This window comes from Phocoena phocoena, chromosome 2 (genome assembly GCF_963924675.1).
Source record: "Phocoena phocoena chromosome 2, mPhoPho1.1, whole genome shotgun sequence".
Taxonomy (NCBI): Eukaryota; Metazoa; Chordata; class Mammalia; order Artiodactyla; family Phocoenidae; genus Phocoena; species Phocoena phocoena.
Window position 1 is genome coordinate 142,224,428 of NC_089220.1, and position 21,547 is coordinate 142,245,974.

The following is a 21,547-nucleotide window of genomic DNA, read 5'->3' on the forward strand; positions in this document are numbered from 1 at the left end:
GGACCCACACCCACCCAACACAGACCTGTGTTGTTCAAGGGTCCACTGTACACAGTCTGTACCAGTGTCGCTGGTCAGCCTTCTTAATACATTTCTCAGAGATCAACTGGCTACCACACCCACTGCCTTACAAAGAAGCTGTGTTTAGATTTGATCTGGAATTTTTTTTAGTCCTGAATTGGTTTGAGGCCTTCTTGCTTAGACTAGAGAATCTCCTCCTAAGCCTGTTTTCTCTTGTTTTGAGGGATTCTTTGATAATGGTGACCAGTTTTTAGTATCCAAGGTCTATCAGGATACTCAGCTCTTCACTTGTGTTTTCCTTTTTCTTTCTAAATCACCACCTTCACCTGGAAAAAGAAATGAAGAGACCTCTATGTTCCTGAGGCTTTTTGCTTCCTCCCTGGATATTCAGAGATCTTCCAGGAAAACTTCAGACTGCTGCTGGTTCCTTTAATTCTCCAAGAATTGGCACCAGACAAATAAAAGGACAAGTCAGGTCTTTTTTATTTAGTAAGATGAGTTAGTCTCTTTTTAAAACTCTTTTCTACACAGATTTTTAAAATAAGGAATCCTTTTATAAATGTATAGAATTGCTTATGGTCAAAATGGGAAATTTTGCAGAAAAAATAATCATCTTAAAATTGTTTTGTCTGGGGAAATAATCCCAAGAAAATGACCTCCTTTACTTGTAAAACCTGCTTTCCTAACTGTGGTTTTATTATCATTCTTTACCCATGAAAACTGCCTTTTATGAGCTTGAACGGACATAAGACTTGGTCTGTGTTTTTAATTGATCATCATGTGACTAGTAAATTGTCTCTTTTCATATTTCTTCTAACCTGTTGACGTCTTTCATTCTTGCTCTCCATTGTTTTTACCTTTGGCAGTAGCTTCACATATAAAATATAACGTCTTCTGTTACTGTTAGTTTTACTCACATCTACAGTTATTATAGGGCTTCTATTTTATTTGTAGGGATAAATGCTTATATTGTTAAAACATAGGTGTTTTAATGTATCAGAAACATTCTTAGTAAGTATTACTGTCTACTTTTAAAAACCTATTCTTATTTCGTACTTGGAGTTCTTTTTATATTTCACCAGCATTTCATTAATTCAACAAAAATTTATTGAGCTATATATGCCAGCACTACGTTAAGCATGGTTCCCGCTCTGAGAAATAAGTTAAGGTGACAAAGCTTAAGTATGTAAAACAATTAGTAAAATACAATTGAATTTAGTGAATAAATATGGGTTTTTAGTGAAATTTTATGAGAAATTTGGATTAGCAAAATTCAAAACAGGGTAAATCTTTTGAAAGTGATTGTACTTTGAAATGGGCTTTGATGATGGATGGAATAATTTTGAGTTCATCAACGAGGTATTAAATTGGCTTTCTTTGTACCACAGCACTGAAGACCTCTGTTGAACTTAAAGTAAACTCCTTTCCAGTTGGTTTTATAGACACTGCTATGCAGCATTACCTTTCTAATCCTGGACACTGGTTGGTTGAACCCAACAGTAAAACCTTGCATTTACCCATACTGTGTCTTATTAAATTTGGGTCCTTACCTAGTTATCCTGATTCTGTCAAAGAATTTATTACCTTTGCCAGCTTCGTGTCAACTTTGGATTTGATCACCATGCCTTCTGAATTTTTAAGTGGCTGATTATCATAGTAAGGACACAGAGCTGTGAACAGAGCACTGACAGTTCACTAAGGACATCCTTCCAGGGTGGGAGTGACTTGTTAACATCCATTTCTATCTAATAGCCACCAGCCCACGTTCCCCATTACGTCCACAGCACACTTTATCTCATATTTGGTTGAAGACCACCTGCATCCTGTCGACCACATTTGCTTGATTTAGCAGTCTGCTTGTTCTGTGACAAAAGGAAAAGAGGTTTGTGTGACCTAGTTTATAAGCATAAGAAATGCCCACCGATTTCTTTGTGTGTGTGTGTTTTTAATTGAAGTTATACCACAAGTGTTACCGACAGTAACAGAAACCACAAGATGAAAGAAAAATCTTCCACCTTGGAAGTCAGCCTATCATTTTTCATTTTCTTTTACCATCTTTGTCCATAAGAGTACATTTTGCATAGCTATTATGCATTATGGTAGAGGCAGTTTGATGTTTTGCTTTTTACATTTATTATTTGTTTTATAAACACACTTCCATTCGGCTACTTAGTATTCATAATTTTCATTTTAACCTCTGCATAATATCCTATCAATTTGATGTGCTGTAATTTACTTCCCATCATCCCCAAATTGGAAATTCACATTGTTTCCTGTTTGTTTACTATTAGAGAAAACATTGCTGTGGACAGCTGCTTCCTTTCCTAAATTCTGAAAAAAAAATAACATACGTTTAACTGCCAAACTTTCAGCTCTAAAGATGGTAGAATCTGCAGACCAATCTTAACTGCCTATTATGGAAGAAGAAAATGTGTATATAAGAATCTGTAATGCCACAAAAGAACAGATTAGGTTCAGTAAAGCCCAAATGGTGAAGAGATTATTTCGATCTTGGGATCTCACAGAGCACTTTGTGGAACGAGTTATGTTTGAATGGTCTTTAAATGATGAAAAGGATTTGACTATAAAGCTGGGCTAAGAGTATTCTGAGTTGGAGAAGCTGTGAGCTCAGAGTGGAAAAACCTCAAACGTGTCCTGTGGGCAGTGAAGGGTTTACCTTGGCTTAGAGTGTAGAGTCTGTGCTCTGTGCTCTAGGGTCTGGCAGTTTCAGGAGCTGGAGTGGTAGGCTCCTGCCAGGTCATAGAGGGCCTGGAGTACAGGCTGAGACATTTATAGTGTAGTCGTTAAAAGTGGAGCCCTCATCAAAACCAGTCAGGCAATTAACCTTTCTGTTGCCACTTCTTTCCTGACGGATGCCTCTCCCCTGGTGCCTTGCGTACGGTAGGGCGCACCGTGATCCTCCTTTGAGTGAGTGAGCAAATGCCTGAGGTGTTATGACCAGTTGAAGGGGTATCAGAATATTGTGTCAGGGGCCACATGATCAGAAATCCTCATTGATAGGACTGCATTCATTTCTCAGTGTAACCTCAGCAGTGGAGAAGGGTCCCTGAGTGCATCCAAGCATTGGACACACCTGTCATGAGCGCCAAGTGTATTGGAAGGTTTTGTTATAGCTGGTGTCCATTGTTCAGTGATCCATCACTGTGTCCCAGTTTTAAGATTTAGTTTTAGTGGAATTAAAATGGAATGGCCCAAAATTACATGATTAATTACATTCAGTTCCAATTATAATGATTGATCCAAGCCTGCTGGCATGACCCGTGAAGCAGGGGAGGAGCAGCCAGCCTCTGCAGCAGCAGCCAGGCGGCTCGTCCCTGCTGGCCCAGCTCCTCATAGTCTCTTTGCCCCAATTTACTCATTCTTTCTCTCTCCCCACCCCATTGTTTGGTATTTACTTCCATAAACCACCTTAAAACTTTCCTTAGAGTGAGGTAGAGGAGTAAATAAAGATGACTAGTTCACACGTGGTAGCTATTACAGTAAGTTTTTTTTCTCACAAGAATCTCAGGCAAGTCATATATAACCTAGAGGGGATCACTAATAAAGACACTAATTATTCTGCTTTTTTCAAGAGCTTTTCAGACTGTACCTAAAATATGGCTTTCAGTTCTAGAAACTGCTTTCCAAAAGCAATGTAAATAAATTGTAGTCGTTCAAATAGGAAAGCGGTCAGGGTGAAACAGGGAGGGAAGGTCGTGACAGAGAAAGAGGAGGTGTTCAGACTGGAGAAGAGAAGGCTGAATACTGTCTTCAAGTAGCTTAAAGGCTGGTCTGTGGATGAGGGGTTAAACCTGTCCCATAGGACAAAAACTGGGCCTGAGGGCTTCCCTGGTGGCGCAGTGGTTGGGAGTCCGCCTGCCGATGCAGGGGACACGGGTTCGTGCCCCGGTCCGGGAGGATCCCACGTGCCGCGGAGCGGCTGGACCTGTGGGTCATGGCCGCTGGGCCTGCGCGTCCGGGGCCTGTGCTCCGCGGCGGGAGAGGCCACAGCAGTGAGAGGCCCGCGTACCGCAAAAAAAAAAAAAAAAAAAAAAAAAAAACTGGGCCTGATGGTTAGAAACTTGGGGCTCAAGAATTGTCTACCAGTCAGCGCCGTCCAAAGATGGAATGGCCTGCCCTGGGAGGAAGTGAGTTTTAGACGTATGCAAGCAGAATCTAAATGACTACTGTGGTAGAACTTGACCCCTGAGTTCCCTTCTAGCCCACTGTTCTGTGATTCTCTGACTCTGAGATTTCTAGTGTGAATGACAGGAGAAATGACTTCAAAATTGAGGAGTGGAGTTGCCTTTTGCAATAGGAAATGTATTGTGTCTTAGACACGTTGAATTTAAAAGGAAGTTGCGCTCCACCGTGGAGATGCCCTGGCAGCCACAGTCCCAGTAAATGTGAGATTGGAGGTCCATTGAGAGGCCAGGCTTAGAAACAGAGTCCCAGGAATCCCAGACATAAAGTTAATAATTTAAACCACACAAATGAGAAATGAATGGGCTTTCTGAAAGGAAAGTTTGTTTGGAGAAGAGTATTGAGCCTCAAAGAATACTCTTAGGAAGAAGTCATACCCTTAAGAATTATTGTAGTAGACAGTAAGTAGAATGATGGTTGTTAGAGGGCCAGGGGTCAAAGGAAGGTGACACTAAGATTGGAAAGATTTGTCAGAGAGGGTGTTGATCAGTAGCTGCAGAAACCGCAGAGAAATCAGAGAATGAGGATTGAGAAAAAGACATTTAGGATAGGAATATGAAAATTATTGTGAAGTTTCAAGGAAGCAGCTTTAATAGAGCTCGGCAACCGGTAGAGCCTGGGTGTTAAAGAAAGAGCACACAGTGAAGACGCGAGAGGCAGTCCCTTAGGGCTTGTGGGGCAGGAAGAAGGCGAAACTGTGGAGGCCGGCGTGGGAGTGGGGAAGAGGACAACTGTACCTGTCATCACTGGTGGAATTTTTAATTTATTTGTTTTGATGCTAAGCCAAGAGAAGCAGAAGGCCCTGCGGAGTTTTTAAGGCTTTTTTAAATTTTTAAGCCTTGCGACACAGTGGGTTTCCTGGCATTTGTTTTCCTTTATCCTACCCAATAACCACCACCAGGGGGAAATCTGAGTCAGAGAGAAAAGTTTGCCCTGTGTCCTCAGTGCCTAGTCTAAAAAATAAAAAATAAGTAAGGTGGGTGACATCCACACCAGATCACCACCCAGTTTTTTAGGACAGAGGGCAGAGTCCAGAGCTCAGTGTGGTAGTCAGAGGAGACTTGCACTCTGCTTCACTGCAATGTGTAAATTTGTAAGGATAATATATTTATAGATCACTTACGTAATTAAAATTATTTTTTCTAAATGGAAGGTGAAAGTGGGGGCTTTAATGAGTGTACCCATTAGCTAAAGCAAGTTCCTTCCAGTTGTCTGTGACCTCCAGTTTATCTCTGTTCTCTGCAGTCTGTTCTGCTTACTAGCTGAATGGTTAGTCTGAGCGCCCAGAGGCAGTCATAGAGAAGCCAGTCAGAGGGGAAGGGGTCTCCCTCGTGAGTGGAAGAAAGAATTGTGCCTAAAAATGAAATAAAAGTGCTAGCCAAGAGGATTTGCTAGAATTCCTGTGACGTGGCAGTAAAAATTGTTACCAGACATTAAAGATTCCAGACTATCAGTTTTCAGGTAATAAAACCCTTATATTTGTACCACTGAAATAGTATCAGCTTAAAACAAATACAAGCAAGCATATATATGTTGCGGCTTTAATTTTTAGTATAAAAATGTCATTGAGCCAGTTGATTGCTTACTAGTCCCAAATAGCTTGTCATCATGATAATTATTATCACATTAATAATGTCTTGAAATTATTAGAATATTTTAACATTTACAAAGCCCAGTCACACTCATCTCGTTGGATTTCAGACCCAAAGACACCTCGTAGTGAAATTATATCAAAAGGTCCTTTTAAAGTCTCCTGCTTCTCACGCTGTGTTGAGGGGATTGTCCTTGGGTAATGCAGTTTGGGGTGATTTCACCTTTTGTTATCATTTGTTTCTAATTTTTCTATAATTGTCATGCTTTACTGTTTAAATAAACACTTGAAAATTTCCCATGCTTTTGTAAACCAAAATTATTGGGAACAAAGTTAATCATTAGTTGATTGTTACAGGGTACAGGAGTAGTCCCATCTTTGTGTCGCTCAAGACATGTAACTGGTCAATGAATTTAAAAGGTGTATATGGCTTTGCAGGTCGGGTCTATGCGGTCTTGTCAAAGAGAGAAGGTCGAGTGCTACAAGAGGAAATGAAAGAGGGGACGGACATGTTCATCATCAAGGCTGTGCTGCCTGTGGCCGAAAGCTTTGGCTTTGCTGATGAAATTAGGAAGAGGACAAGTGGCCTGGCCAGCCCGCAGCTGATATTTAGCCATTGGGAGGTAAGAATCCAAATCCTCGTTCCTTCCTTTGCATCTACGGATGTGCTTCCTTATAGATGGCGCCAAGAGTAGCAGACGACTTCCCAGGCCATGTGGCCTTCCTCTGGCTCTGCTCAGTCAAATGGACAGGACAAAGCAGATGGCATTTTTTCATCCAGATTGAATGAGCCTTAGGTTATATGCGCTTTGTAATACACACACACATATATGTTCATTTTTTTTTCATTTGATGTAAAATTTAAGACAGAACATTTAATCCCTTTTTTCCCTCCAAAGGTAATATTGTAGATAAGAAAACCACAGATATTTTGAAAGTGAAACTTTAAGGTATTGTTTCTTCTGGGGTAAAAGTACTTCTAGCATTTAAAGGCAAACAGTTATGCTTCTTACAAGGGACACCTTTAAATTATTACGTGTTACATATTCTTCAGTCCCCATTATAGAGATTCGAGGCTCCTGTGGCTTTCAAGTGTTGTGAAATAAAATGGCTCATCAAAACACTTCATTGTCAGTGTAGGAAACGGTAGGTGAAAGGCAAACCTTATCTGTAATCAGAAATGCAAACTTAACAGGTCCACATTGCTTGGGAGAGAAGACAAGATTGTGAACACATTGTTTTTTAACTTAGGGCAAGAAAATAATAACAAGAAAGGACGGGGAGGTCAGACCGGCCTCTGTGAACAGATCCTGAAAGGAAAGGTAGAAGCTAGCAGCTAAGGAGGAGAGAAGGACATTGGGTTGGAGGGTGCCTGTGTGAGAAGCAGTGAAGAAAAGCTGTAGGGCATGAGCAGAAAGCATTGTGTTATGTTTCAAGACAAAGCCTTAAGGTCAGGAATAGCATTTTTAAACTGCAGGTTGTAAGTTTGATAGGTGGTTTTAAGAAAGTTCTGTTGTTGTCACTGTTTACAGGGAACCTAAGTAACCACATTATTCTCTTGTACTGTGGAGGTGTATAGTTTAGTGGAAGGAGCATTGACTTTGGTGTTGAGAAGTCCTGGTTTCAAATATTAATTCTGCCACTTATTTGGACAAATTGTGGAACCTCCTTGAGTTTGTTTTGCCCCTGAGATATAAGGTATATGGAATATCTAGCCTAGTGCCTGACACTGGTAGGCCCTCCCTGGCATGAAGATTGTTTTCTTGTCAACATTCTTAGAGTCCGTGTCATGTTCCTTTTGGCTCTCTCTCAGCAGTGTGGCATTGCACTCAACTTCACACAAATCCAGACTTTTTCCTTAAACTATTTATAAACAAAGCTCATGGTTTGGGTTCAGTGCTAAGCTCTTTTTACTCCTTTCGCTTTCTTTAGCCAGCTGGGTCCCTTTTTCTAGAATGCTTCCAACGAGCAGTTTAAATTTAGACAGTATAGAGGAATGGGAATAATTGAGGGAGAACTTTCTCTTTAAAATGAATTCTATAGTCAAGTGAATCTGGCAAAGTAAAGAAAGGTGACACTTCAGCAAAACTAACTTCGGACAGGGCAAATTTGATTTTAGTTGGGCAAGTTCATATCATCTAAATTGATACAAGTGAAGTTGCTAGTCCAAAACACTCAACTGTGCCTGCTTCTCCTTGAAAAGAGAAAGTTACGTTCTTCGTACTTGATAGAACTAAAGTTAATATTGTTCTAATTTAGGTTACATTTTTTTTGGTTGTCAGTACAAACTACATTTTAACACTGATTTACTATGAAATTTTTCTTGCATCTTTTTCTAGAAATAAAATGATGTTTTGATGGTTTTATTGGCCTATATCTGAATAGACGCCATTGCTGTACTTCATTATGTAGAAAACAGTAGCACAAAACATTTAAGTTATTTGTTAATGCCCACACTTATGGGTAGTAATTTCCCACTTATCCAAACCTCTAGCTTTTTGGTTTTGCTTTTTGGCACTCAACTTTTACATAAAAACACAAACCAGTAAGAAGTAGAAGGAATGGATTTATAAAGGCAACTTCTGAAGAACTACGTCTATAGTGTAAGTATATTACTGATGTTCCTAATGGTAAACATTAGCGTTATGCCCCACGTGTTTTAGTGACCAGATGTGTGATTACAGGACAGTGCAGCTAAATGATGCTTAGAACTGAAGAGAGACTTATTCCACTTCAAAGCAATGACCTTGAGAAGTGAAACACTTTCTTCATTCGTGCTGCCATTGCTGAAAACTGCCTTCAGAACTTGCAGCTCATGCTTCTGAATATCTTAGAGATGACAAGTCGTCCATCTCATTCAGATGGCCTTGAGAGTAGAAGGACGTGTGCTCACTCCCTCTTGCCAGAGCACTGGAATCACAACTAACTGCTGAACAGTCATTGACAGGAAGGCACTGGAACTCACCAAAAAAGATACCCCACGTCCAAAGACAAAGGAGAAGCCACAATGAGATGGTAGGAAGGGCGCAATCACAATAAGATCAAATCCCGTAACCGCTGGGTGGGTGACTCAAAACTGGAGAACAAATATACCACAGAAGTCCACCCACTGCAGTGAAGGTTCTGAGCCCCACCTCAGGCTTCCCAACCTGGGGGTCCGGCAACGGGAGGAGGAATACCTAGAGAATCAGACTTTGAAGGCTAGCGGGATTTGATTGCAGGACTACGACAGGACTGAGGGAAACAGAGACTCCGATCTTGGAGGGCACACACAAAGTACTGTGCACATCGGGACCCTGGGGAAGGAGTAGCGACCCCATAGGAGACTGAATCAGACGTACCTGCTAGTGTTGGAGGGTCTCCTGCAGAGGCGGGGGTGGCTCTGTCTCACCATGAGGACAAGGACACTAGCAGCAGAAGTTCTGGGAAGTACTCCTTGGCATGAGCCCTCCCAGAGTCCGCCATTAGCCCCACCAAAGAGCCCAGGTAGGCTCCAGTGTTGGGTTGCCTCAGGCCAAACAACCAACAGGGAGGGAACCCAGCCCCACCCATCAGCAGACAAGTGGATTAAAGTTTTACTGAGCTCTGCCCACCAGAGCAACAACCAGCTCTACCCACCACCAGTCCCTCCCATCAGGAAACTTGCACAAGCCTTTTAGATAGCCTCATACGCCAGAGGGCAGACAGCAGAAGGAAGAAGAACTACAATCCAGCCTGTGGAACAAAAACCACATTCACAGAAAGACAAGATGAAAAGGCAGAGGGCTATGTACCAGATGAAGGAACAAGATAAAACCCCCAGAAAAACAACTAAATGAAGTGGAGATAGGCAACCTTCCAGAAGAAGAATTCAGAATAATGATAGTGAAGATGATCCAGGACCTCAGAAAAAGAATGAAGGCAGAGATCAAGAAGATGCAAGAAATGTTTAACAAAGACCTAGAAGAATTAAAGGACAAACAAACAGAGATGGACAATACAATAACTGAAATGAAAAATACAGTAGAAGGAATCAATAGCAGAATAACTGGGACAGAAGAACCATAAGTGACCTGGAAGATAGAATGGTGGAATTCACTGCCACGGAACAGAATAAAGAAAAAAGAATGAAGAGAAATGAAGAGAGCCTAAGAGACCTCTGGGACAACATTAAATGGAACAACATTCACATGATAGGGGTCCCAGAAGGAGAAGAGAGAGAGAAAGGACGTGAGAAAATATTTGAAGAGATTATAGTTGAAAACTTCCCTAACATGGGAAGGCAAATAGCCACCCAAGTCCAGGAAGCGCAGAGAGTCCCAGGCAGGATAAACTCAAGGGGAAACACACCAAGACACATAGTAATCAAATTGACAAAAATTAAAAACAAAGAAAAATTATTGAAAGCAACAAGGGAAAAACGACAAATAACATACAAGGGAACTCCCATAAGGTTAACAGGTGATTTCTCAGCAGAAACTCTACAAGCCAGAAGGGAGTGGCATGATATATTTAAAATGGTGAAAGGGAAAAAGCTACAACCAAGATTACTCTACTTATGAAGGATCTCATTCAGATTTGATGGAGAAATCAAAAGCTTTACAGACAAGCAAAAGCTAAGAGAATTCAGCACCACCAAACCAGCTCTACAACAAAGGCTAAAGGAACTTCTCTAAGTTGGAAACACAAGAGAAGAAAAGGACCTACAAAAACAAGCCCATAACAATTAAGAAAATGGTAATAGGAACATACATATTGATGATTACCTTAAATGTGAATGAATTAAATGCTCCAACCAAAAGACACAGGCCCACTGAATGTACACAAAAATAAGACCCATATATATGCTGTCTACAAGAGACCCACTTCAGACCTAGGGACACATACAGACCAAAAGTGAAGGGATGGGGAAAGATATTCCATGCAAAAGGAAATCAAAAGAAAGCTGGAGTAGCAATACTCTTATCAGGTAAAATAGACTTTAAAATAAAGAATGTTACAAGAGACGAGGAAGGACACTACATAACGATCAAGGGATCAATCCAAGAAGAAGATATAACAATTATAAATATATATGCACCCAACATAGGAGCACCTCAATACATAAAGCAGCTGCTAACAGCTATAAAAGAGGAAATCAGCAGTAGCATAATAATAGTGGGGGACTTTAACACCTCACTTACACCAATGGACAGATCAACCAGACAGAAATTTCATAAGGAAACACAAGCTTTAAATGACACAATAGACCAGATAGATTTAATTGATATTTATAAGACATTCCATCCAAAAACAGCAGATTACACATTCTTCTCAAGTGCACACGGAACATTCTCCAGGGTAGATCACAGCCTGGGTCACAATGCAAGCCTCAGTAAATTTAAGAAAATTGAAATCATATCAAGCACCTTTTCTGACCACAACGCTATGAGATTAGAAATCAATTACAGGGGGAAAAAACATAAAAAACAAACACATGGAGGCTAAACAATACGTTACTAAATAACCAAGAGATCACTGAAGAAATCAAAGAGGAAATCAGAAAATACCTAGAGACAAGTGACAATGAAGACACAACTATCCAAAACCTATGGGATGCAGCAAAAGCAGTTCTAAGAGGGAAGTTTATAGCAATACAGTCCTACCTCAAGAAACAAGAAAAATCTCAAATAAAAAATCTAACCTTACACCTAAAGGAGCTAGAGAAAGAAGGACAAACAAAACCCAAAGTTAGTAGAAGGAAATAAATCATAAAGATGAGAACAGAAATAAATGAAATAGAAACAAAGAAAACAATAGCAAAGATCAATAAAACTAAAAGCTGGTTCTTTGAGAAGATAAACAAAATTGATAAACCATTAGCCAGACTCATCAAGAAAAAGAGGGAGAGGACTCAAATCAATAAAATTAGAAATTAAAAAGGAGAAGTTACAACGGATACCACAGAAATACAAAGCATCCTAAGAGTACTACAAGCAACTATGCCAATAAAATGGACAGCCTAGAAGAAATGGAAAAATTCTTAGAAAGGTATAACCTTCCAAGACTGAACCAGGATGAAATAGAAAATATGGACAGACCAATCCCAAGTAATGAAATTGAACCTGTGATTAAACATCTTCCAACAAACAAAAGTCCAAGACCAGATGGCTTCACAGGTGAATTCTATCAAACATTTAGAGAAGAGCTAACACCCATCCTTCTCAAACTCTTCCAAAAAATTGCAGAGGAAGGAACACTCCCAAACTCATTCTATGAAGCCACCATCACCCTGATGCCAAAATCAGACAGAGGTACTACAAAAAAAGAAAATTACAGACCAGTATCACTGATGAATATAGATGCAAAAATCCTCAACAAAATACTAGCAAACAGAAATCAACAACACATTAAAAGGATCATACACCATGTTCAAGTGGGATTTATCCCAGGGATGCAAGGATTCTTCAATATATGCAAATCAATCCATGTGATACACCATATTAACAAACTGAAGAGTAAAAACCATACGATCATCTCAGTAGATGCAGAAAAAGCTTTTGACAAAATTCAACACCCATTTATCATAAAAACTCTCCAGAGAGTGGGCATAGAGGGAACCTACCTCTACATAATAAAGGCCATATATGACAAACCCACAGCAAACATCATTCTCAATGGTGAAAAACTGAAAGCATTTCCTCTAAGATCAGCAACAAGACAAGGATGTCCACTCTTGCCACTATTATTCAACATAGTTTTGGAAGTCCTAGCCACAGCAATCAGAGAAGGAAAAGAAATAAAAGGAATACAGATTGGAAAAGAAGAAGTAAAACCGTCACTGTTTGCAGATGACATGATACTATACATAGAGAATCCTAAAGATGCCACCAGAAAACTACTAGAGCTAATCAGTGAATGTGGTAAAGTTGCAGGATACAAAATTAATGCACAGAAATCTCTTGCATTCCTATATACTAATGATGAAACATCTGAAAGAGAAATTAAGGAAACACTCCCATTTACCATTGCAACAAAAAGAATACCTAGGAATAAAGCTACCTAGGGAGATAAAAGACCTGTATGCAGACAACTATAAGACACTGATGAAAGAAATTAAAGATGATACCAACAGGTGGAGAGAGATACCATGTTTTTGGACTGGAAGAATCAATATTGTGAAAATGACTCTACTGCCAAAGCAGTCTGCAGGTTCAATGCAAAGCCTATCAAATTACCAGTGGCATTTTTTACAGAACTAGAACAAAACATCTTAAAATTTGTATGGAAACACAAAAGACCCTGAATAGCCAAAGCAATCTTGAGGGAAGAAAACAGAGCTGGAGGAATGAGACTCCCTGACTTCAGACAATACTACAAAGCTACAATAATCAAGATAGTATGGTCCTGGCACAAAAACAAGTACAGATCAGTGGAACAGGATAGAAAGCCCAGAGATAAATGCACACACCTATGGTCAGCTAAACTATGACAAAGGAGGCAAGGATATACAATGGAGAAAAGGCTGTCTCTTCAATAAGTGGTGCTGGGAAAACTGGACAGCTACATGTAAAAGAATGAAATTAGAACACTCCCTAACACCATACACAAAAATAAACTCAAAATGGATTAAAGACCTAAATATAAGACCGGACACTATAAAACTCTTAGAGGAAAACATAGGAAGAACACTCTCACAGAAATCACAGCAAGATCTTTTTTCATCCACCTCCTAGAGTAATGGAAATAAAAACAAAAATAAACAAATAAATGGGACCTAATGAAACTTAAAAGCTTTTGCACGGCAAACTACAAACAAGACAAAAAGCCCTCAGAATGGGAGAAAATATTTGCAAACGAATCAACAGACAAAGGATTAATCTCTAAAATTTATAAGCAGGTCATGCAGCTCAATATTAAAACAACCAGTCCAAAAATGGGCAGAAGACCTAAAAGGACATTTCTTCAAAGAAGACATACAGATGGCCAAGAAGCACATGAAAAGCTGCTCAACATCACTAATCATTAGAGAAATGCAAATCAAAACTACAACAAGATATCACCTCACACCAGTTAGAATGGGCATCATCAGAAAATCTACAAACAACAAATGCTGGAGAGGGTGTGGAGAAAAGGGAACCCTCCTGCGTTGTTGGTGGGAAAGTAAATTGATACAGCCACCATGGAGAACAGTATGGACGTTCCTTAAAAAACTAAAAATAGAATTACCGTGTGACCCAGCAATCCCACTACTGGACATATACCTAGAAAAAAACATCATTCAAAACCACACATGCACCCCAGTGTTCATTGCAGCACTGTTTACAATAGCCAGGTCATGGAAGCAACCTAAATGCCCATCGACAGACGAATGGATAAAGAAGATGTGGTACATATATACGGTGGAATATTACTCATCCATAAAAAGGAACGAAATTGGGTCATTTGTAGAGACGTGGATGGATCTAGAGACCCTCATACAGAGTGAAGTAAGTCAGAAAAACAAATATAGTATATTAACGATATATGTGGAACCTAGAAAAATGGTACAGATGAACTGGTTTACAGGGCAGAAATAGAGAGACAGATGTAGAGAACAATCGTATGGACACCAAGGGGGGAAAGTGGCGGGGGGTGGGTGGTGGTGGTGGGATGAATTGGGAGATTGCAATTGATATGTATACACTAATATGTATAAGATGGATAACTAATAAGAACCTGCTGTATAAAAAATAAATAAAATAAAATTCAAAAAAGAAAAGAAAATGTCCTTGATCAGCACTGGTGCAGAAAACTGGGTTATAGTATGTTTGGTCAGAACAAAGAGTGTATAGGTTAAGTGATCCCTGGGGTTCTCTGTAAATACAGATCTAAAACATATTCAGAGCTCTTGTAATGGCATCATTATTGGAAGAATTATATATTTGAATTCATTTATTCTATTGTTTGTTTAAAATACCTCATTTTATTTTTTATATAAATTTATTTTTTAATTTAAATTTTTGTCTGCGTGGGGTCTTCGGGGCTGCGTTGGGTCTTTGTTGCTGCTCGCGGGCTTTTTCTCATTGTGGCAAGCGGGGGCTGCTCTTTGTTGCGGTGCGCGGGCTTCTCATTACGGTGGCTTCTCTTGTTGTGGAGCACGGGCTTCAGAAGTTGTGGCTCGCAGGCTCTAGAGCACAGGCTCAGTAGTTGTGGCACACGGGCTTAGTTGCTGCGCGGCATGTGGGATCTTCCTGGATCAGGGCTCGAACCCATGTCCCCGGCATTAGCAGGCAGATTCTTAACCACTGCGCCACCAGGGAAGTCCCCTCATCATTTTGTAGTCACCCTTGTCCTTGAAAGTGACTTTATAAAGCACATTTTTTTAAAGATCTATAAACTTCTCACCATTTCCCAATTGTCAGCTATATATCTGGAAACAGATAAGGCTGCTCTATCAAAAGGATCTCAAAGTGGAGTGGCTCAAATTAAGCAGAAGATTCTCTTGAGTTTCAGGAGGCAGTCCAGGGCTGGTGTGCAGGTCACTGTGGAAGGAGCCCAGGCTTCTGCTCCTTTGCTGCCTTTCTCAACGCTTGGATGGTCCAGAGTGGCTGTTTCACCTCCTACTGTCACCTCTGCATACCGGCCATTAAGAATAGGCAATGGGAAGAGGACATACTCCGTTAAGAGGGCATAGTCCCGTTAAGAGGATGCTGCCCAAGTCCATTGCCCAGAACACATCATCCCACCACATCTAACAAGGCTCCATCTGACAAGGAGGCTGGGCAATATAGTCTTTAACTCATTCAGGAGTCAGCAAACTATGACCCATTACCTGTTTTGGTAAATAAAGTATACTCAGATATAGCCATACCCATTCATTTACGTATTTTATATGGCTGCTTTCAAGCAGACTTGAGTAGTTACAACAGAGACCATGTGGCCCACAGTCTAAAATATTTACTGTCTTGAGCTTTATAGAAAATGTGTGCCTACCTACCCCTCCCCCCAGAACCTAGGTCATCTGTATGCCCACCTGAAATACTAATACCAAAGAAAAAGAGGATAATAAGTACTTAGGAACCGTTAATATAAAACAGCAAAGTTTTACAAAGCAGGCAGTTTTTGTCAATGTGAAAACCATGATGGTTTTTCAGTCTCCTTTCTTTCTCAAAATTTAAAAAAAAAAGGGCGGGGAGGCTGAAAGTTAATCTGACATACTTAGTAGTAGTTTTAAAAATATATTAGTTTTTGACTTAGTTACAGCTAATCATTACAAATCCGCCCTTTAATAAATAACTTGAGAGAAAAATGTACTCAAGGAAAGTTTGCTCCAGTTTTGTACCATCCTTCTGTCATCCCCTTGCCACCTGTCATGGTCCTGTTCCCAAAAGCTTCAAATCTTTTGAAAGTCTAGAAAACTACATTATAATTAAGTGTCATTGATCTGATCTTTTCTGGCTGTCTCAGTTTTCCCCCATAGTTAGGTTTAGAAATAACACAGTTGTTGAGATCTGGCTTCTCACTCCAAGGCACTTTTTTCCATTTGTATTCTACCACACCATGTAATTTACAATCAAGAGCTTTTGAGAGAAAGTGCTTCAAAAAATAGAGAAAATAAAATTACAGGCATTTTCCATGAGGAAACCTTTGAAGTCAGCAATCTCATAATTTCTCTTTCTATGTTTTACCCTTCTATGAAAAAGGAAGAAAAGGAACTAATAACAGACACAGAAGGAAAAATATTACCAGCCAGTGCTGATCTACATGTATGTCAGCATAACCTCAAGACTCGCTGCTGAGGGGTGGGCTAAAGTTCACGTTAGGGTAAGGAAGAAGTGATCACAATCGCACGGAAGAAGTGTATTTTGGACATGGTGTTTGCCACATGCCAGCCATAACCATAGGGAAAATTGGGCAAAGTATTGAAAGAGAGCTCCCAAATCTTTTTTCTTCTAGGCTTTTTTTTTTGTAGTAATGCTCAGGACAACAGCTAGCACTTGGGTGCCTTTCTTCCTGTGAGTTAGAAAATGGCATCCTCTTTAGGCTGTGGAGTTGCCAAAAAAAAAACATTCTCACTGTAGGCACGTGAATCCTGGGTGAGCCAGTTAGAAGAAAGCATCTTTTCTTCCAAACTGATAGCAAGCTCTGCTCTGTCGCCTCAAGGATGCCTTTCTGTGGAGCATCACCTGGACAGCCTTTGGGGCGGCCTTGTCATCACCCCACTGGGAAAATTCAAAATGACCCTAACACGGTCAGGTGGGACTGGACCAGGCCAGTCACTTTCTGGTAAAGTGTACCCCATTGCCCCTTTTCTGAGACTTTGTTTGGCATGTCGAGGCAAGAAGCTTCCAGATGTCCACACAGATACAGGAGGAGTGAAGGTGAAAACAGCAGCTGCCCGTGCTGGACAGAAGAGGTGTGGGCAGTGGGCCCGCATCGGGTCGAGTCCCCCGGGCAGCTGGAGATGGGCACAGGAAGTGGCCCTGGCGGCTCGGGAAACAAACTGAGCAAACCTCAGAAATATACGCTGAGGGCCCAGGCAAAACTGGACCCTTCTGAAGCTCTGAAGTTACATTTTTGAAAAGAGGACACGCTGGTCTTCAGTTGGCCAGTCTGATTCTGATATCTCCCAACTAACACCTCACTTATTTCTCTTTATAAAATGTGTCACTTTTTTTTAACTGGATTAAAGATGTGTTCACTGCTACCACTGAGACCTGCTAAGAACATGTGGCTTCTTTATATTCTGTGATGGGTTTATCATCCAACTAGTTAGAGGAGGGCACTGATAACTGGCTTAAAACTAGTCTCTTACAAGTATAGTCTTTGTGGATGACTGCCCACGTAAATGTTCCATTTCCTGACTTTCTTCCTCCCCTCTCTAAGCAAGAGGGGGCCTTCTGTGGAAAGGGGGAGGGGAGCCTCAGCTTCAACACAGTACCCTAGATCCTCAGTGGCTTTGGCCGGGAAATGGCTTGACTGGTCCAGCCCCATCTGGCTGCTGGGGCCAGTATGGTGGCACCACCCAGTTTCAGGAATCTCTCCTACCAACCACTTGTCTCTAGCCACAAAATCCCCACCTGCAACTGCCTTTGTCCTGCCCTCAGGCTTCCACCAGCCTCTCAGCACCCTTGAATCCACTCACCGGTGTGTGGGAACTTCCAGGTCAGCAGTATCACCCCACTACTCTGGTACCTTGTCAGATTAGACTTGGGGGTGGCAGGGCCCCAGCAACTTGCTAATACTTGGCTAATGGCACCTTGGAGATTTTGCTTATCCTCTGTAGACGTATACCCTGATGACACTTGAGTCCTCATACCTAGCATGTCATCCATCTTCAGCCTGAGGGCACCGGTCTGTGCTTTGACACACTTAGGAGGTTGTGACATGTGGTTGTGGCTGGGGGTGGTGGAGGAGAGTGGCAGACAGGGTCTCCAGAGGTGACTGTGGAAGCAAAGGGATTCATCTCCCGGGGACAGAATGCAGTAGCAGTTCTTTGAGTGGGTCTGTTTTTCCAGCCACAATAGGCTGGTGGTTCATAAGAGCACGCAGAGACACTATCCACTTTCCAGACTCACCCCTTCCACTTCCATTCAACTGTGCTTGCACTTGTAGCCCTAGTCTTGAATTCAGCAGTGTCAGAGAGAGTGGTGATGTGCTGTTACTGCATCCCTGGCATGACTTGACATAAATTGATGATCTCATTTAGTCCTCATACAATCATAGGAGATTAGGACTTTTTTAATATTACACCTTTACAAACGAGAGAACTAAGGCACAAGATGCCTTTAAGTAACTTGCCCCAGTCATGCAGATCTGACTTCAGCACCAGCACCATCAACCCCTGCGTTACATTCGCTCCAGCCTCCGCGCCTGCCTTGGATTTAGAGATGTGCCAAAGCCTTCCTGGATCTGGGCTTTACACACAGACTCCCCTACCAGCCCTGGGTAACCGTCAGTCTGCATTCAATGTCTGTGGTTTATCTATTCCGGACATTTTATACAAATGGAATCATATAATATGTAACCTTTTGTGTCTGGCTTCTTCCACTTAGCATACTGTTTTGGAGGTGTATCCACATTTAGCATGTATCAGTATTCTTCGTATGGCTGTGTGACATTCCGTTGTATGTATTGTGTACCATAGTTTGTTCGTCCATTGATGGACATTTAGGCTTTTCCACCTTTTGGCTGTTGTGAATAGTGCTGCTGTGTTCTTGCATGTATATGTATTGATACTTGTTTGAGTTCCTGTTTGCAGTCCTTTGGGGTATCTACCTATGAGTAGAATTGCGGAGTCGTGTGATAATTCTGCGTTTAACTTTTTGAGAAACCGCCAGACTTTTCCACAGTGGCTGTAGCGTCTTACATTCTTATCAGCAATGCATGAGGCTTCCAGTCTCTCCACATCCTCACCAACGCTTTTTTTCCATTTTTTTTTTTTTTAAATAATAGTCATCCCAGTGGGTGTGAAGTGGTACCTCACTGTGGTTTTGACTTAAATTTCCTTCATGACTGATAATGTTGAGCATCTTTTCAATTGCTTGTTGGCCATTTGTATATCTTTCTTGGAGACATGTCTATTCAAGTCCTTTGCCCATTTTTTATCGGGTTGTTTGGGTTTTTTTGTTGTTGAGTTCTAAGAGTTCTTTATATGTTCTGAATATCAAATGTCTTTTTAATTTACTTATTCTCGCTTCAGCAGTTCTCTGTTTAACCTACCCACCGAGTTTCTTTGTTTTTTTAAAATTTTAATGTCTAAAATTTTAATTTCTGGGATTTCTAGTTCTTTCTTTTTCACAACTGCCTAATGTATTATGGATGCTCTTCCCCACCCTCATCTCCTTTATTTCTTGGAGGATTTTTAAATGAACTCTCTAGAATTTTCTCTTCAGATTACCTTATTATCTCTATTTGATTATTCATTCTCCCTTTTGTTGAGTCTGGCACCTGTCTTTCATGGTGCTGGATTTCCTTTTGTCTTCTGTATATCTTACTGGTAGGGTCATTTTCAGCAGGAATTCTCTCCTCCTCTGTCCTCCTGAGTGCCGTAGCTCTAACTGTAGCATTTGCAGTGGCTCAGCTTGGTGCCTTCACCAGTGTGGATGGTGCAGGACAACAGACTCAGCACAGGCCGAGTCTGATCTTCAGAAGGTGACAGCTTTTATCTCATGACCTACAACTCATTTTCAGCCACAGCCCTTGGCAGACATGGTTATTCCAGCTCCAGAGAAGAGTGGATGGTTCTGGTCCCCACACACCTGGTTTATGTGGCTTTGGGCCCATCCTAAGTGGGCAGTAAAAGCCTGGCCCTCCTGGTGCACAGCTGTCTTGGCTCCCTATGGGAAGTGGATGGGGCTTTTGCCCTCACGTATTACTGTGGGCTCTCTTCTCTCCCTCCAAGAACCTCTCCCTTCCTGGTCCACAGAAATTTCCTTTTTTTATGTTGAAGAGTGACTATTATAAAATAAATTTTTCTTTCATTTCTGCATTTTAAATTGAAAAGTGTTGGGATTTGAGACCACTTGAGAAATAGCACCTCTTTCCTCCCAACTGAGAAATAAGAAAAAACAACGAAAAGAACAAGGCATATAAAAGTCAGAATCTCACTGTTATTACTGGTAAAGCTGATCTTGTGGAATGTGGTCTTCATCTGTAGGCAATACCGTGCTCCTAATACTGCACTGAATTTTGGAGCAAAAAGCTCAGAATAATCGAGAATGGACTTACGTGTGTTGGTCTTTGCTGAGGACAAAGGCAAAATTAGTGAAGTGACACTGATACCCAGGTATATCCTAGTGAAAGGGAGAGTTTTTTCTATGATATTATTCAAAATTAATAGTTTTCTTACTTAGTGTTATGTAAAGGCTCTAGGAGTAAAGAATAATATGTATGTCATAAGTTTTGTTGAATCTACTTCCATTTGTCCATACCGCCTGTGATCCTTCATATTTGTTTATTACCATTTCTAGCAAGCTTAACTCTTCATTGCCTCACTTTTATTCTTAAGCTAAGACTATGAGTTGGCATTTGAGATGAAAGTATACTTGTCTAATCTAGCACATTCTGTCACCTTCTTTTACAAGATCATTCCCAGCGACCCCTTCTGGGTACCAACCACTGAGGAGGAGTATTTGCACTTTGGGGAAAAGGCTGATTCTGAGAACCAGGCCCGGAAGTACATGAATGCGGTACGAAAGCGGAAGGGTCTTTATGTGGAAGAGAAGATTGTGGAGCACGCAGAAAAGCAGAGAACCCTCAGCAAAAATAAGTAACTGCTACTGTTGGCAGATTCTTCTCTTTGTAATAAGTTAGGGAGTATCACCCAGGCTTCGATACTGGGGAAACTTCTTTATGCCGCATCATCTCTGTGCATTCACTTTCAATGAAGCTGATCCATATCATATTTTAAAGAGGGCGTTCCAAAATGCTTTTGTAACTGGTTCTGGTACAAGGCAAGAAGTTATAAATATTGCAGTGGTGCCTTCTTCCTACCCTATGTATAACCCCTTGGCAGCAAGACTCGTGCTGTGATGAGGGCAACCTGCTAAGTGCCGGGGGCAGGGTGTGCAGCTCCCCCAGTGGGCTGGGTCCCCTACACTGAGCACCCACCCCTCTGCCTGTCATCAGAGTGTCGCTCTTCTGATTACGTCCTCCACTTAAACATACTTCATATTTCATCATTGAATCACAGCATTTAACATCATTTGGAGAGACCGCATACTCGAGAGACCAGCTCCCTTTAGGTTAGTTAAACCAAGTCACTGTTACAGCTGATTCATCTTGCTACAC

General features: G+C 41.0%; 1 protein-coding gene across 2 annotated transcripts in view; it reads left to right on the forward strand.

The window, feature by feature from the left end:
• EFL1 (elongation factor like GTPase 1) overlaps nucleotides 1-21,030 on the forward strand; it is a 128,499-nt gene extending 107,469 nt beyond the window's left edge. For both annotated transcript variants that reach the window (XM_065871813.1, XM_065871814.1), the window contains 2 exons: nucleotides 6,254-6,438; nucleotides 20,842-21,030. In XM_065871813.1, coding sequence (XP_065727885.1) covers nucleotides 6,254-6,438; nucleotides 20,842-21,030 — 374 coding nt within the window. The remainder of the gene's footprint in view (nucleotides 1-6,253; nucleotides 6,439-20,841) is intronic.
• The last annotated feature ends 517 nt before the right edge of the window (nucleotides 21,031-21,547 follow it).